Genomic DNA, 19,076 nt, shown 5'->3' with positions numbered 1-19,076 from the left:
GTCCCACTGCTTAAGCCAGTACATGTCCGGGCCGGTCTGAAGTTTGCTAGAGAGCATTTGGATGATCCAGAGGAGTTTTGGGAGAATGTCCTATGGTCTGATGAAACCAAACTGGAACTGTTTGGTAGAAACACAACTTGTCGTGTTTGGAGGAAAAGGAATACTGAGTTGCATCCATCAAACACCATACCTACTGTAAAGCATGGTGGTGGAAACATCATGCTTTGGGGTTGTTTCTCTGCAAAGGGGCCAGGACGACTGATCCGGGTACATGAAAGAATGAATGGGGCCATGTATCGTGAGATTTTGAGTGCAAACCTCCTTCCATCAGCAAGGGCATTGAAGATGAAACGTGGCTGGGTCTTTCAACATGACAATGATTCAAAGCACACCACCAGGGCAACGAAGGAGTGGCTTCGTAAGAAGCATTTCAAGGTCCTGGAGTGGCCTAGCCAGTCTCCAGATCTCAACCCTATAGAAAACCTTTGGAGGGAGTTGAAAGTCCGTGTTGCCAAGCGAAAAGCCAAAAACATCACTGCTCTAGAGGAGATCTGCATGGAGGAATGGGCCAACATACCAACAACAGTGTGTGGCAACCTTGTGAAGACTTACAGAAAACGTTTGACCTCTGTCATTGCCAACAAAGGATATATTACAAAGTATTGAGATGAAATTTTGTTTCTGACCAAATACTTATTTTCCACCATAATATGCAAATAAAATGATAAAAAAACAGACAATGTGATTTTCTGGATTTTTTTTTCTCAGTTTGTCTCCCATAGTTGAGGTCTACCTATGATGTAAATTACAGACGCCTCTCATCTTTTTAAGTGGTGGAACTTGCACTATTGCTGACTGACTAAATACTTTTTTGCCCCACTGTATATCTTTGAAATTTAATATTAGCATGTGGAGTCAGCTCACAAGGGAATAGGGGAAGGAGAGGGAAGGAGGTGGGGGGGGGGGGGTTTGGGGAAAGGTAAGAACAACATTGTGGACACACTGTCCATTTTAAACAAAATTTGATAATGATTAACAATTTTTAACAGATTAACATATAGTAACATATAATAGCATATAATAATAGCAAAGAGCATATAATAAGTCGTAATAACCTCACAGGTATGTAGAAGCCATCATCTTTCCTTTAATGCGATAGATTGGAGTTTACCTCAACCCATTTCTTCCATTTCCTATCATGTTTCGTATAGTAATTATTTACTATTGCGAAGTTTTCTTCGTATGTCTTGTGTAAGTTAATTTGGTCTATAATTTCAGTAAAAGCCGGTAAAGTCGGATTCTTCCAATGGAAAGCTATGGTTTGTTTGACCACAAGGCAGATATGGATGATAAGAGATCTCACATTTGTGTCTATTTTTTCCCAGGGACAACAAGGCCATTGCAGGGGTAACTATAATATTACCTGTTAATAATTTGTTAATTAATTTTATGGCTTGCCTCCATAAGGGTTTTACCCGGGGGCATGACCAAAACACATGTAGCAAACTTCCACGCTCTCCACATTCTCTCCAGCATAATGGAGATCCTCCTGACGGCAGATGAGAAAGGCGAGCCGGAGTATAGTACCATCTTGTTATTATTTTATAATAGGCCTCTTTCAGTGTCATGCAGATGTTTGATGCATAAGTAAAGTGGATTGCATTTTCCCACTGTTCTGGAGTGAATGTTACATTCAGATCCCCTTCCCATTTTATCATATGAACTAACTTATTGAATTGTATGTCATTGTTAAACCACCGATATATTTGCTTGTTATTCCAAAATAAATTGTGTGTGGGATTTTTTAGTAAATTAATAGTTGCTTCAGATATTTTTGGTTTGTTTGTAATGAATTTTTGAACTTGGTCCTTTAGTACCATGTAAGGGAAAAAGGCTGAGGAGGGTATTTTAAATTTTTGTTTAATAGAGCTGAAGGTGAGAAATTTAACCCCATCATGAATATCATTTAATTTTTGAATCCCATTGTCTCTCCATATGGGGGAGGGGTTAATATTTTGGGTAAGCATGATAATCTCTATAGGGGTATTTTGGAGGAGGATTTTCCTGTTGGAGCCTCTCTTTCGTTTGGACAATTTATTCCAGGCATATATAATGGGAGAAAAGATAGGGTGATGGGCGTAGGCCTTATAAGGTCTGTTGAGAATATGGTCAAAAACCAATTCTTTGGGAGATTTCCTATGGTTAAGTTCAAATGTGAGACTTTTTCAATAATGTTTCATATTGTGGGTATTTTTCATTGTCCCCAGTGTGAGGCAATAAGGATTTTCGTGGCTATCAAAATCTGAATAGGGATGTAGATAGCCTTTGTGGGTATATCTGCTGCTTTTAATTAAAATTAAGCAAGTTTGGGAGACAGTGGAATTTGCATCTGTCTTACTCTTTGTATTAAGTCTAATGCTTCTTGCCATAATCTACTATATAATTGTCTAAGGGTCACTTCCGTCTGTCTGTCCTTCTGTCACGGTTATTCATTCGCTGATTGGTTTCGCCAGCTGCCTGTCATGGCTGCCGCGACCAATCAGCGACGGGCACAGTCCGGAAGAAAATGGCCGTTCCTTACTCCCCGCAGTCAGTGCCTGTTGCCCGCATACTCCCCTCCGGTCACCGCTAACACAGGGTTAATGCCGGCGGTAATGGACCGCGTTATGCCGCGGGTAGCGCACTCCGTTACCGCCGCTATTAACCCTGTGTGTCCCCAACTTTTTACTATTGACGCTGTCTATGCGGCATCAATAGTAAAAAATGTAACGTTAAAAATAATTTAAAAAAAACCTGCTATACTCACCCTCCGTAGTCGCTCGCGCCGGCCGCCATCTTCCGTTGCAGGTTCCGGTGGCAAAGATGGTATGGGAGAAGGACCTGCCATGACGTCACGGTCATGTGACCGCGACGTCATCACAGGCCCTGCGCCCATACCAACCCTACTATACTACTTCGCTGTGCAATATACTACGTGGCTCTGTGCTGTATACTACGTCACTGGGCAATATACTACGTAACTGGGCAATATACTACGTGACTGGCCAATATACTATGTACTACTACGTGTATACTACGTGGCTGGGCAATATACTACGTGGTTGGGCAATATACTACGTCACTGGGCAATATGCTACGTCACTGGGCAATATACTACGTAGCTGGGCAATAAACTACGTGTCTGGGCAATATACTACGTCACTGGGCAATATACTACGTGTCTGGGCAATATACTACGTGGCTGGACAATATACTACATGACTGTGCAATATACTACGTGGCTGGGCAATATACTACGTGGCTGGGCAATATACTACGTGGGCTGTGCAATATACTATGTGGCTGGGCAATATACTACGTGGCTGGGCAATATACTACATGGCTGGGCAATATACTTCATGGCTGGACAATATACTATGTGACTGTGCAATATACTACGTGGCTGGGCAATATACTACGTGGCTGGGCAATATACTACATGGCTGGGCAATATACTACGTGGCTGGACAATATACTGTGTGACTGTGCAATATACTACGTGGCTGGGCAATATACTATGTGGCTGGGCAATATACCGGTACTACGTGGCTGGGCAATATACTACGTGGCTGGGCAATATACTACGTGGCTGGGCAATATACTACGTGGGCCGTGCAATATACTACGTGGACATGCATATTCTAGAATACCCGATGCATTTGTAAAAGATGTGAAGGATTTTACCTACTTTTTACAGTTCCTCCAACACAGTAAATGTCTTGGTGGTACAAAATACCTCCTGCATATTAATTTAAAGTAGGTATCTTGTACGGATGCTGATTTGGTAGCTGTATATGAAGGTTTTAGGGCATTCTTCCATTGAGCAGATGTAAAGTTATTATCTAGATCTTTTTACCATTTTATTAGGTTAATATTTTTGGTTAGGTGGTTATCTAAAGGTAATTTAGAATATAGTTTGCTAGTTTCTATATGATTTTATTTGATGGGTTAATGATAAGGTTAATCAGTTCTTTAGGTAAAAAGGGGAATTTATATTTTTTGAGCATATAGGTACGAATTCCTGAAAATAATGTTTCATATGTAATGACAAACAGTCTGCTCTCCTCACTGCTCTCACTGCAGAGCTGTGTGTTTACAAGTGGTTAGAGCAGAGCTGAGTGTCATTACATACACCTTTTACCTTTCATCTAATGGCAGAGGGTTGAGCAGTACAGCAGAGCTGTGTTTTGTTTCATTACAAACACCTCTGCAGCTGCAACTCTCTTCTAATAGTGTTGTCAACTCTGCTGCACTTCCCCCTCCCTCACACTCTTATAAAATTACAGCTGAAAGTTGCATGTATTCATATTCATCTCTGCTCTACTTCTGGCACTTTGTACTAATCACACTCAGTTCTGCAGTGAGATCAGTGAGGAAAGCAGACTGACTGTCTCTAAACAATTGTGGGTGTGTGTTTTTTTCCCCTGTACATTGCTGCCTGCTTATGATTAGTCAAGCTCATGCAGGGAGAAAAGTACACACCCCCACTGAAAAATTTCTGATAATACTTCTTCCCCTGGACTTAACTTAAATTATGACCACAACTTAACAAGCTAATATCTCCGCAATGGAGAGGAGAAATAAAAAAATAAAAATTGTTTTATTCAGCTCTACAACCACTATTCCGTATTTTGGCCAAACTGGTAAAATGTCCTGTTTAAGGCTCAGAACATGTTTTTAAGAGGTTAAATGAGTTTCGTAGGCAAAAAAAATTCTTAAATTGTGAATTATAGTAGTTACTAATGTAGTTCTATTAGGCTAGGTGCCACAATCCTTTAGTAGCTGATCCATCCCAGGTCCTAGGAGACAACATTACATCTGTGGGCACATAGCCAGAGCAGTAAATGAAGGGGGCTGGCTTAACTACTGAAATATGAAATAAACCATGTCCTGTGTTGAGCACAAACCAAGTTGCGAGAACTCTGATCACATAGCTGGCTACAAGATGAATAGAACTACATTAGTCAGTTATACAGTTTAAAATGTAAAACTCTTGTATGAATATTTTATCTTACCTGAAAAACCTCTTTCAGGTTTTATATAGAAATATTTTGGCACTTGGTTATTTACCTCCTGTAGCGCGTAAATTATAGCCTAAAAATGGACCAGGCTCTGAAACATATGCAGGACCTCCAAACTATCACACATCATGTTTATTCTGCTCTCTGAATATGGGGCAGCCTCTGCATCCTCTATACGTATACTTATGCATAGCATATATGGGGGAGGCATGGGTACGCCTTCTAGGTAAAGGATGATTAGTTCTATATAATATTTTATTCTAAAGTCATTTCTATCTGCTCCTGAATCAGGAGTGCCCTGAATACGAAGACCGTTTCTCAGTGTAAATTGATATGTAGATATTCTATTCAGAGAGGAAGAAGTCACGGACTCTAGTGCCACCTATTGGATGTATCAATCCTAAAACATTAATGTGTCCATATTGACTTTTAGGATGGTTAATTCCAATGTTCGACACTAGAGTCCTGTTCTTTTTCTCTTTGAAGAGACAATTTGCATATTTGAATTCCCAGAGGAGATTTGCATGGCCTTTAAGTCTCCTTACGCCGACTTGACGCTCTCCAAAAGGCGATACGTTCCCCCTTGGACATTGTGTGTATTAGAATGTGTTATTATTATATTTTTGTAATTAACAGTAAAATGCTTCAGCTTTTGTTCTAGATATCCGATTTTTGTACCTGACTTCCGTTCTCATTATCCCCATACTGTTAATCGTGTACTGCCTGTACTGCAAGAGGAAGAAGAAAAAAGGTAACTCCTAACCGTAAATTTCAATTTAATCTGTATTGTCAGTATATGGGAATTGTCTTATGAACAGTGCGGGCCCTATTGTCCTAAGTATAAAAACCTAATGTATAAGGGGAGCTGCCATAATAAGTCCCCTGTCTTCTGTCCATGTATGAGCTCTACTTTACTATTACTCTGCCGAATGTATCATGGCTTCTTGTGGGTTTTTCAACATTTTGGTAATTCACAAACCATCGACAATTTTCAGAAGAATTTGTTCAGAGATGACTCTGCTGCAGGTGATTGTAACTGATCATTAATACATTGCAAAACGCTGGTCAGTATAACCTGCTCAAACATGTAACCGCTAGATAACTACAGGTGTAAGAACATAGCGGTCACTACACATCATGTTCGATGCACAGACGCACGTTACTTGGACAAATCAGCAAGAAGTTTCAAGTTTTCTGGCTTACATAGTACAAAGGCAGTAGGGAACACTGGGGACATCAAAGGGATTCACAAATGTAATATATAACATTTTCTCTCTTTTATTTATGCATTATTTGTTTATTGTTGCGAGAGAACATAAGCTGTTTTTTGTTTGTTTTTTTACAAATTTCTGTATTTTTTTTCCACTACTTAAATAATAATAAAAAAAACCTATGCATTTTGGTATCTCCATAATTGCACTGAACTAGAGAATCGTATTGTTGGGTAATTTTTACTGTATAATGAACACTGTAAGTAACCACCCCCCCATAAAAAAAAAACATTGTGGATTTGCACTTTTTTTTTGCAATTTCGCCACACTTGGAATTCATTTTTCGTTTTCCAGGACATCACATAATACAATAAATGTTGTCATTCAAAAGTACAATTCATTCTACAAACTTGAAACCTCCATGAGGCTCTGTAGATGGAAAAATAAAAAATGAATGGCTCTTGGTAGAAGGATTGATAAAATAGCCATGTTGGAAAGGGGTTAAAGGGCCTTGTCACATGACTAAAGGTACCTTCACACTCAGCGACGCTGCAGCGATACCGACAACGATGTCGATCGCTGCAGCGTCGCTGTTTGGTCGCTGGAGAGCTGTCACACAGACACCTCTACAGCGACCAACGATGCCGAGGTCCCCGGGTAACCAGGGTAAACATCGGGTTACTAAGCGCAGGGCCGCGCTTAGTAACCCGATGTTTACCCTAGTTACCAGCGTAAAAGTAAAAAAACAAACACTACATACTTACCTACCGCTGTCTGTCCCCGGCGCTCAGCTTCTCTGCACTCCTCCTGCACTGACTGTGAGCACAGCGGCCGGAAAGCAGAGCGGTGACGTCACCGCTCTGCTTTCCGGCTGACCGACGCTCACAGCCAGAGCAGGAGGAGTGCAGAGAAGCTGAGCGCCGGGGACAGACAGCGGTAGGTAAGTATGTAGTGTTTGTTTTTTTTACTTTTACGCTGGTAACCAGGGTAAACATCGGGTTACTAAGCACGGCCCTGCGCTTAGTAACCCAATGTTTACCCTGGTTACCAGTGAAGACATCGCTGGATCGGTGTCACACACGCCGATCCAGCGATGTCTGCAGGGAGTCCAGCGACGAAATAAAGTTCTGGACTTTCCTCAGCGACCAACGATCTCCCAGCAGGGGCCTGATCGTTGGTCGCTGTCACACAACAATTTCCTTAACGATATCGTTGCTACGTCACAAAAAGCAACGATATCGTTAACGATATCGTTATGTGTGAAGGTACCTTTAGATACTAACTTGGTGCTCTACAGAAGGAGAAATTGTAACTTTTAAAGCTTCTTTCAAAAGCCTCTCACCCAGCCAATTATTCTGCTTTGCACTGATGAAGGACGACACCCTGTAACCACGTGTCTGCAAATGGAGTGCCTGGTTTGGCTTCTGATTCTAAGTCACGTGGCAAGGCCCTTTAGCTTCTTGGCATTGTAACATGGAGCATGGCAGTAGCCGTAGGCAAGATACTCATCTCTTACACCCTGGCATGTTACATGAAGATTGAGGTCCTGGATGGGTGTGTGGACTTTGTCTGTGGGGGTGTTATGCCTTTGCAGGCCACATGTTGCCAATCACTTGTGTTGGCCAGAACGAGATGTTGAGGACTTCAATGAGGAGGACCACCAGTGAAAAGTAAACTTTTCACTGAATGATAACTTGATGCGGATTATGTACAAAAGATAGCGGGTACATAGCTTAATGAACGTTTCCGTCAACACACGGAGCATTTTCACACACAGTCTCAGTTCCTTTCTCTTAACTCGCTTGGTTTCTGTCTCCATTAGTTCATCAGCTTCACTACAACCCAGAACAGTTCCTACAATCTAGTAAGCGAGAATCCTATTCACAACCCGCGGTTCCGCGTCCTCTTCCCTCTTAAGAGAACTAGCTTGCCAATATGTCCAGTACTTAGCTTCTCAGCTTGCTCACTCTTTCGACTCCCTCCCAGGGTACTCTCATCATCTCACATTCTCTGTTCCGTCCTGTCCCGTTACCTCTCTGTTATAAACTTGGGGGTGTACTACTAGGCTTCCTGTCCTTTGCTCAGGATCACGCTATCCGCTACCTCGGTCTTCTCCACTCACTTCAGGGACAGCTATGCTTTTACTGCACGATTGACCCTATCTGACTCACTACTAGAAAGTCCTTCCCTATCTTGCTATGTAGCCTCTCCCCTCTGGGCTAGTCCCAACTCTTAACTCTGATAATTCCTACTCACTATCTGTTGCTGGGCAGATTACAATACCAACACCAATAACGCATACCACAATACACATTATACATCCTAACAGTACTCGTGTCTTCAAGGGGGAACGTGTGCAGTAGGTTCATCTCCTTACAGCCAGTTTTTGCCTTTATGCCAGAACATTTTTTTTTTATTTCTATTGTCACATTCAAGGAGCTATAACGTTTTTATGTTTTTGCCAACATAGTCACAGGAGTTTTTTTTTTTTACTGGATTAGTTGCATTTGTCAGTGGCACAAATGATTATTAACACTTTAATGGGAATGAATTCAAACAAAACAACAATTCTGCCACTGTTATTATCCATCTACACTTTATGCTATTCGCCATGCTGCATAGAGTGTTACCTTTAATCTGTGGGTCAGTATGAATATGGCAATTTATATATTTTTTTATTTTTTGTATTACTTTTTTATTACTTTTATACAATTAATACACTTTCTGAAAACAATTGTTTTTGTGTTGCCATATTCTGAGAGCCTTAAGTATAACAATTTTCCATTAGCAGAGCTGTATGAAGGCTTATTTTTGCGTGACAAGATGTAGCTTTCATCGGTGCCATTTTGTGGTACATGTGACTTTATGATCACTTTTTATTATACGACACACTGTTATCTTTGGGAGATAAAATGAACGAAAAAAAATGCAATTATGGCCCCGATTAATCATTTACATTCAACTCGCTTTCCTTTTTTATCTTTCGAAATTTAGTTGCCATTTTGTTGATGCCCAATTCATCAAAATGGGGCATGTGACTCATGAATTTGTCACAAAGTCAAAAATTGGACTTTTTTCCTGTCTTCAACTGCCTTCTGTCACGATGTAGGGTGCACTATCTAATCTATTTGACAGACAGACTTGGCCGATGAGCTGGGAGTGATTTTCCATTGTAAAACTCCTCACATACTGCTGTCACTAGTGACAGTGGCAGCTGAGTGTTTAAAGCACTGGGATCGGTACAATGTCCAGTCTCGGCACATGCCATAGGAGCATGGTTGTGGGCTCAATCAGGCGTCATATTTTCCATGAACAAGAAAAAAGGGTTTGTTTTTTTTATCTGCGTGTAGTCGGTTTGGAGAAAAAAAAAAAGTTTCTCCACCTTTCTGACAATCCGAGTGTGAATTTCATCCAAGTGTGGTCTGATTTTATCATGGCCCCATAGACTTGCATTGCCGATTTGGTCCAACCCTCGGATCAAAATCCGACATGTGAACAGCCAGATAGACTATCATATGTACGAGTGCTGCCTGTGAAAAATACAGATAGCACTCGTATGAGAAACACTGATGTGTGATTGATGCCTTAGCCAGTATATCCATATTTTAGTTGGATAGTTTACAATTATGAGAGAAGGGCTCGAGTGTCACTACTGCACCCTTAGTCCTACCTAGTGTGTTTAGCTTCCAAATAGCCTCTTATGCGCCCAGGGTTTACAGGGTTGAGGCATTTTGAACACCATTATTACATGTGCCATATAACACAACAGTGGCATAAACTAATACTTATAGGCAATTATCTTGAAAAAATTACATTATATGTGCCATAAAATACACCAGTGGCTGTAATAAATAAGAGATCTGTAAAAATAAGAAAAATTCTAATTATAATACTTCTAATTCTATCTATTATATAAGTACAGATTAATATATTGACCTATCATATACTAGCGATAGTGTGGATAATACTGTGGGATGGAGAGTGCTGGTGTTAGAGGTTCTTTCTACTACAGTGGATTATAGTTTTAATATTTTAAATGGATTAATAAAATTTAATTTTTGAAAGAATATTTTTCTTATTTTTCTCATTTACTATTATGAGTGGTCCAAAGAAGAGGTGGTCCACTACAATGTATATTGTACACATCGATTTAAACCTTTCACATAAGTCTTTTTGCAAATATCTAATGTTGACATATTTGACTGTGAGCGGCGCTATCGCTACTTGCTCAGTCCCGATCGATTGACCCCAACTTCAGCCGCCTCTGACATCCGGTGATATCACATCAACGACCGGACTCTGGAAGTTGACCTTGCACCACCGACGCGTGGCCCAGTCTCACGCACTCCTCCTGATTGCCTGGGCTGTGGGCGATGTTTCACCACACGTCACATCACAGTATCGAGGCACTCTTGCGGGGCTCTGCTAATGAAAGCAAAGAAGAGAGGGAAAACTTGTAGAGTACGTGCTGGATACTGGGATGTGACGCGCGGTGAAACACTGCCCACAGCCCTATCAATCAGGAGGAGTGCGTAAAACTGTGTGACGCCTCGGTGATGCAAGGTCAACTTCCAGATTCTGGAAGTTGACGTGATATCACTGGATGTCAGCGGCGGCTGCAGCCGGAGGTCACGTGATCGAGACTGAGCGAGTCGCTCAGAGGAAAATATGTGGAGAAAGCAAGCTGACCAGCAAGATGAGCAAGGCTCAAGTTGTCCTCCTTTCTCGCCTCATGATCGTCTGTCTGCACCTGCAAGTAGTGGCTTGTCATTGTCATCAGGCCCATCACCATTCTCAGCCACCGCTTTCCATACACTTCCACCTCTGCCTCCATTGCATCATCAGTTCTCCTTTTGTGTGGCCAAAAAACGTGTTCAATCATCCAATTACATGGAAATTGTATTTCTATATATCCAAGTTCACCATAACGGATGCTACATTATCAGGATTGTACTGCCTGTTGTGAAAGATTCACATGCAGTCAGGCTCAATGGAAGATAATTGGTTGCCATTAGTTATTGCACTTAAAAGCCATCTCTGCCAGGTTTAGGCACAAAATGCAAAAAAAATTTCACCAGCAAAATTTATCGTGTTACATGCATCGATTTTTAGATAGAACTAATTATTTTTTTCATTTTAGATGAAATTCAATCTTATTGTGACTGCATCTGGAGTGAATTTTCTGACAAAAACCTGATCAGGATTGTGAGAAGGGGCAAAATTGTTGAAAGTTATGAAACCAACATTCTTTGAGTTCCATAAGTGAAATTTTCTTTTAAAAAGTATTTTATTCCAGCATTGAAAATACATTTTTAAGTTGGGGGAATTAGCATATTACCTGGAAATTCTATAGTCACTAATTGGTGAAGCTTTTGCACAGTGGATGGCTTCCAACCACATGTACCATTAGGTGACGACAATATGAACCCTGCAGTCAGAGCTTGCTGGTGTGTGGCCCCGATGTAGGGGAGATCAGAAAGGGAAAATTTGTCAAAGTTGTTTAGCCCCTTCTTGACTCGGCAAATTTCTGTTTTTGAACTTTCGATTTTTCATCCCCATCTTCAAAGAGCCATAACTTTTTATTTTTTTTTGACCACATAGAGGTGTGAGGGCTTGTTTTTTGCAGGATGAGTTGTACTTTTGAATGACACCATTCATTTTCCAACATATTGTGCTGGAAAATGGAAAAAATACATAACATAACATAATTCTGACATTTTCTTTTTGGGAATTGTTTTTATGGTCTACTTTGTATGCTAAACATGACCTCGCAGTATGATTCTCCTTTTTAGTACGCTTACGGCGACACGAAATGCAGTATGTCCAGTTTTTATTATTACTTTAGTGCCGAAAATAAATTAGAAGTTTGAAAATCATTTTTGGGGGTATTGTGTTGCCATTTTCCATGACCCATAATTTTTTCATTTTTTTGGTCGAAGAAGCCGTGTGAGTGCTTATTTTTTTGCATGGCAGGACAACATTTTTATTGATACCGTTTTGGGATAGATATGATATTTTGACAGCATTTTTGTGGTATTGTACCAACCAAAAAACACAATTTTAATGTTTTACATGTTTTTTATGTTTACGGTGTTTATCAATTGGGTTGATTAGTTTTATATTTTGATAGACCGGACTTTTCGCAATGCGGTGATACCAAATATGTTTTTCTCATTATTTCGATTTTTAATAAAGAGAAAAGGAGTGTTTTTTTTTTCCCCACTAAAGCACATTGTCAGAATACCAGTGACATCACTTGCGGGGCCGGCACTTGTCTCTGCACGCCAGATATTCTGACAATTTGCTCTGTTGCTGATTATTGCTGATCTGCGCTGGCAACTGAGAGTGCACTGTCATTGTGCACATTGTACAGTGCACATCATGCAAGGACTAGCCCAGCTTCCTGAAATGAGCGTCACTGATGATGCTTCGTTTAAGGGAGGGCGCAGGGGCTACAGCAGTGGCTGCAGCCTCTGCCCTCTGATGAAGCTTCCTTTGGATATCCCAACATATAACTGGGACTCTCAAACGGAGCGCCACCAAAAAGAAACTAAAATAGAAAAGTAGTTAATGCAGTTAGGGAACAGTAGGGATTTTATTTCATTTATATTAGAAAATAGCTTAGATTATGGCACTAAATGGAAAGGGATTTAAGAGGAAAATGACTTTGGACTTCAGACAAACTCCTTTAATTGGAATCTATCAGCAGCATTTCACCACTCCCCCTCAATAATTTAAATGCTCATGTAGCTCTTTTAAAGATAAAACTAGTAATACCGTTACATGTCCAGTCTGTTCCCTGGTTACTGAGAAATCATCATTTCAAATTAAATGCTAAATATCTATTTGTATATCTGAAGCCTCTGTCACTCCAGCTCTACTTCCTGCCAGATGCTGCCACCTCCTGCTTGACTGACAGCATCTATGCCGTGTGACTTCAGGTAAAGGAGCCATCAGACAAGCAGCAGCAGGCGGTGTTGGGCATGGAATAGAGCTGGAGTGACAGAGGCTTCAGATCTACAAATAACTCTCCAATCTCATTTGCATAGCAATTCAGACGTTTATTTCTCAACAACGGAAGAATGGACTGGCAATGTGAAGGTAATCCAGGACTTGTCTTTGAAAGAGATACATGCACATATTAATAGTTTTTGATGTGAAATTCTGCTGTCACAAGTGTGTCATATCATCCTGAGAGGGTAGAAGATAATTGTGAATTGCAGATTTTCCATTTTGCCTGTGTGTTTGGGTCCCTCATTAAATAAATTTGATTTCCTTTGGAGATGAAGAGGTTAACGACCCTTGCTATGGTGGTCAGAAACTTGCAGATCCACTTTCACCTGCTTTTGATTGGGTCATTACTTGTCCCTAAAAAACTTGGCCAGACCCTCTCTGTCTTGCGAGTGACCGCTCCTTGGAGATGCTGTGCTCACACATTGAAGATTTTGCTGCTACTAGAGATTGTTGCATGCTGTTTTGGGTGTATGCTTTCCATATTTTCCCAGTTGGTTGGTGCAGTCCTATCCTTCCCTTAATACCTTTCTGCCTTTGGTGAGTGTTTGTATGTTTATTGCTTTCTTTTACCCCTGTCTGTCTTACATGTTGATGCACCAACTTTCCTGTCCCAGGCCTCCTGAGTGAAGGGACAGCTTAGTGAATTACAGGAGATCAGTAAGGTCAGAGACTCGGGCCTCTCCACCATCAAGAGTACCCATGGGAATAGTTAGGGTCACAGTTTCAGGGATAGCTTGAGGTCCCCTCCCTTACTGAAGATCCATCACAGCGTTAAAGAAGGTAGATAGCAGCTTTCACAGCTGACATTTCCATAAAAATCAGTTTATTCAGTCATCTGCTGCAATGCAGAGACTGTCATCTCTATTCTCAGTACTGAAAAAATCTGGAATCACTGAATACAATTTTTCCCTGTGAACTGAAAATTGGAGAATGAATGATCCGCCCAGGTGAAGAAATTAAAGATTTCTCTAATAATATATATTACAAAGTTTCCTATTTTGATGTGTACTATTTGGTTTATGAGATATCTAACTTGAACATTTAATACTAAATGGAATGAATGTCATTGAAAATATCCTCCGTTTTTAGAACTTTTTCTTGATCACATCTATGGAAATGTTAAAAGGAACACATCAAGAACAAGTAAAAAGACAAGTAAAATGACACGTAAAAAGAAGGCTAGCAAAAGTAAGTGATCGCCTATCCATAACCATTATTTTTTAAAGTCCAAAACCCACTAAAATAAGTAATAAAGCAACATTACAAATAGTTTTGATTAAGAATATCCTAGTATTTTGTGTCCATCCATCAACAGAATTATTTAATTAGTGGTCATAGCTTAAAAGGGATTGTCCACTACTCGGACAACCTCTTCTTAATCCCTGTGTTTGCCCCTCAGTAAACTAATAACACTTATGCTCATCTCAGTGAGTATGCCTACAGAATCATATAAAGGTTTGGGAACCCCTGGACAAAATTACTGTTATTGTGAACAGTTAAGCAAGTTGAAGATTAAATTATTTCTAACAGGCGTAAAGTTAAAGATGACACATTTCCTTTGTTTTTTCTGCAAAAAAACAAATATATATTGTCATTTTTTAAAATTTTAACAAATACTAAAAGGAAAATGGTCCGATGAAAAATTTTGGGCATGGAGACTTGTGTGCACAGATAACTTTGACCAACGTTTCAGACCTTAATTACCCTACTAGGGTTATGGCTTGTTCATTATCATGGTAAGGATGGTACCCAAGCTTCTCCAACCTTGTGCCAAAAAAATGGTAGCCATAACTTCCTCTAAGCCACTGCCTAGCACTCTTAAAATAAAAATAATGGAGGCCCAGAAAGCGGGAGAAGGCTATAAGAAGACAGCAAAGTCTTTTCATGTTGCCCTTTCCTCACTTCGAAGTATAATTAAGAAATGGTAGTTAACAGGAACAGTGGAGGTCAAGATAAGGTCTGAAAGACCAAGCAAAACTTCAATGAGTGCTGCTTGTAGGAATGCTAGAGAGGCAAATCAGAACCACTGCTTGACTGTAAAAGACCTTCATAAAGATTTAGCAGACTCTGTAGTTGTAGTACATTGTTCTACTCTCCTGAGACACCTGCACAAATATGGAAGAGTCATCAGAAGAAAACCTCTCTTGCATCCTCACCATAAAATTCAGCATCAAAACTATGTAAAATAACATCTAAGCAAGCCTGATGTCTTTTTGAAACAAGTCCTGTCGACCGTTGAGGTTAAACTAGAACTCTTTGGCCATAATGATCAAATGTATGTTTGGAGAAAAAAGCGCTCAGAATTTTAGGAAAAGAATATCTTGACAACCATTAAGAATGGGGATGGATCAATCATGCTTTGGGGTTATGTTGCAGCCAATAGCTGTAGAACATTTCACAGGTAGAGGGAAGAATGGATTCAGTGAAATGCAAACATAACACTATCTTTAAAAAAGCTGAAGTTGAAAAGAGAATCCATAATAGACTACCACAAAAGGTGCAAGCTATAGGTTTTACAATGGCCCTCAGAGTCCCCTGATCTGAAGATCATTGAAAATCTGTGGGTAGACCTCAAAAGAGCAGTGCATGCAAGACGACCCAGGAATTTCACATAAATGGAAGAATTTTCCAAGGAAGAACGGATGAAATCCCTCTAAACAAGAATTGAAAGACACCTGTCTAGCTACAAAAAGCGTTTACAAGCTGTGATACTTTCATAAAGATGTGCTACTATGTACTAACCATGTAGGGTGCTCAAATGTTTGCATAGGTCCATTTTCCTTTTTGTAATTTTTAAAATGTAAAAAATGAAAAACAAATATTTTTTTTCCTAAAATGCAAAGGAAATGTGTCATCTTTGACTTCAGGCCTTTTAGAGATCATTTCATCTTCAACTTGCTTAGCTGTTCACAATAATAGTAATTTTGTCCAGGTGTGTCCAGACATTTACATGCCACTGTATGTGATGTGTCCGGAAGAGGGGAGAGTTATGCCAGTGCTCATTGACCGCATTGATTGTGTGATAGAACACTGTTATGTGATCCCCGTGAGAGCCAGTGCCAACACCGCTGGAACGATACCAGCGCCGGATGTGAGCATAGGTTTTATTATTTTATTGGGGATTGAGAAGGGGTTGTCCAATAAGTGGACAACCCATTTAAAGAAGACAGTCCTTAACTGGTGTTGGGGACCTGCCAGGTCAGATTGTGGGGCTTGAAACTCGTTGTCTTCCTCAGTATAACTGTGTCTCTTTTCTTTATGCTTGGATATAGTCTACAAACCACTTACTCATCTTATGTATAGTCTAAATGCTGTGCTCTAATGCCACACATAACATAAGGGGTGGAAGTGCAGTAATACAACCCTACTGGTGACACCAGTGGAGTGGATTCCCGGACCTCTGCCACTAACTGTATCTCCCAGAGATATTCCCATTATATCCAGTCTGAACTCCATCAATGCTGGGGCAGCCATCTCCCTGTGTAGCAACTTCTCAGAAATCATAAAGCCAAACTTGCACAGTGACACAGTGAAACAGACAGTGGCACTAAAGGGCAGCCAAGAATGATGTATCAAGGTAACATTAGTATATTGTGGAGTTGTTATGCTTGCTGATGTCCTGAGAACACATTTTTGGACACCTTATTGCCTATCTAAGACAGACAAAGTGTGTGAGACATGTCTTAACCCCAAAAATACCCATGAGAGAAAGATATCACTTGTAACCAGTGTCACTGGAGGAAAACTCAGAGGAAGCGAGAAACTGACAAGAAATCTCACATGACCACTTAGTCCTTCCTCCTGTTTCAGAAGTTTGCATTGGAACTTGAAGTTACTGGACCGTATCCTCTAACAAATGGATAAGGAAGACTTGAAAATATCTCTCGTGTCTCATGGTGAAATCAGTTTCAAAGTTATTACAGTAGAAAAGAGTTTAAAAAATAAGTAAAGGAAATCTCTCAGCAGGTTTTTTCTATGTAATCCGAGGGCAGCATGTTATAACAGACAGAAACCCTGTCAGAAATTATGATTCTGATTTATGGTGTGGTTTCAATACAATCAGTGTTTTATCATGTCTGTTGTACATGGCACCGGTCATTGACTGCTCCTGCCAGAGATTAAGCTACTCGCTGTCAACAGAGCAGGAGTTTCTCTTCCTGTTGACAGGTGTAACATAGTAACATAGTAACATAGTAACATAGTTAGTAAGGCCGAAAAAAGACATTTGTCCATCCAGTTCAGCCTATATTCCATCATAATAAATCCCCAGATCTACGTCCTTCTACAGAACCTAATAATTGTATGATACAATATTGTTCTGCTCCAGGAAGACATCCAGGCCTCTCTTGAACCCCCCGACTGAGTTCGCCATCACCACCTCCTCAGGCAAGCAATTCCAGATTCTCACTGCCCTAACAGTAAAGAACTCATTGTCATTGCTGATTGTCAGCTGGCTCTCCGCTGCCTAACTGGAGGAAGCCAATTGTCAATCCACATGACACCTCTAGTCTCACCCTGTCAACAGGAAGAGAAACTGCTGCTTTATTGACAGCGGGTAGCTGAATCTCGGACAGGAGCGGTCAATGACCGGTGCCAGGTACAACAGGTAGATAGTTTCCTCTGTTAGCAACCACATGCCTTTTTTAAGTCTTGGATATCCTCATTAAAATAAGAACCTCATGTTCAGTTTTGCTAATTTTTGCTTAGTGGCATTAGATCAACGTATGAATTTTGGATGTGCGGTCCATGTCTTTTCTACAGTTCAGCATATTACATGTTAAAATGTGTTAAAATCTTGTCTTGAGCTCATTGTTCTTTTTTTTTTCATGTTTTTACAGGGGACAAAAAGAAGACATCTGTATGAAGATGTCACCATAAAATCGAATTAACTGGTTATCCCAGTTTACACCAGTTTGTGCTTTAACACTCACCAACTTGTACATAGGACATAACTACTAACGTCACAGCTTGTACTGTGCAAGCATCGAGTGTCCTGGAAAAGGAAGCAATTTGTTATTCCTAAATGTATAAAAAGGGCAAACAATAGTCAGAGAATTGAGGCGGTTGTCTCCAGTTATACATCAATAGTTTTTCACCAGTATTTATTAAGAGGCTATAAGGTGGCAGTAATGAGTAAACTACTTTTGGGCAAAATGGATTGGTGTCTCTGGATACTTTTGGATCAATCACCACTGCATCTGAATGATGGTTTTTCTTTAATGTCAATATTTATTTAGCGCTGTCTTCCAAAAATGCAGAAAACGTAAAGAGGGTTGTAGGTGATAAAGCAAAAAGCAACGATACTGCGCATGAGTATGACATTAGCCACGTGTTCATAAAGAAGATAGTGACTATCCCAGACTATAATGCCTGATTGGCTGGAGCTTTTCATTTCATACAAATCATTTTCCTTACATGGAAATTAACATAAATGTGACCTTTTATATGACATTTGGATTGGAGATAAAATAAAATAATAAATAAACAAGATACTATTAAATATCATCGATGTCGACTTTCACTGTAATTCTGCCTGTGATGATATTGAGATTAGTTTTGAGAAGTGATCGTTACAGAACAGGTTGTGTCAGACTTTTGAAGTCTTGGTGATCAGTATACGGACTAATATTCCATGATTATTTTAAATCTATCGTATAAAAAATAAAAATCACACATTTTTTAAATAAGTTCATCTCAAAAACTTAATTTCAACCCCAAATAATTTTCTGATGATACATTCCCTTCAGTTTGATATATGTGTAGCTGAAAAAAAAAATAGTTTTTTCTTGTA

General features: G+C 40.0%; 1 protein-coding gene across 1 annotated transcript in view; it reads left to right on the top strand.

Annotated features, from left to right (window-relative positions):
* LOC138658351 (cytotoxic T-lymphocyte protein 4-like) overlaps window positions 1–18,789 on the top strand; it is a 60,343-nt gene extending 41,554 nt beyond the window's left edge. Inside the window, exons 3-5 of the mRNA XM_069745808.1 lie at window positions 5,710–5,811; window positions 14,375–14,473; window positions 18,124–18,789. Of these exons, the coding sequence (XP_069601909.1) occupies window positions 5,710–5,811; window positions 14,375–14,473; window positions 18,124–18,149 (227 nt within the window). The 3' untranslated portion in view covers window positions 18,150–18,789. The remainder of the gene's footprint in view (window positions 1–5,709; window positions 5,812–14,374; window positions 14,474–18,123) is intronic.
* The last annotated feature ends 287 nt before the right edge of the window (window positions 18,790–19,076 follow it).

Source organism: Ranitomeya imitator, chromosome 1 (assembly GCF_032444005.1).
Source record: "Ranitomeya imitator isolate aRanImi1 chromosome 1, aRanImi1.pri, whole genome shotgun sequence".
In the NCBI taxonomy this organism is placed as follows: Eukaryota; Metazoa; Chordata; class Amphibia; order Anura; family Dendrobatidae; genus Ranitomeya; species Ranitomeya imitator.
The sequence above is the reverse complement of the archived record's forward strand: the minus strand, read 5'-3'. Positions and strand labels throughout refer to the sequence as shown.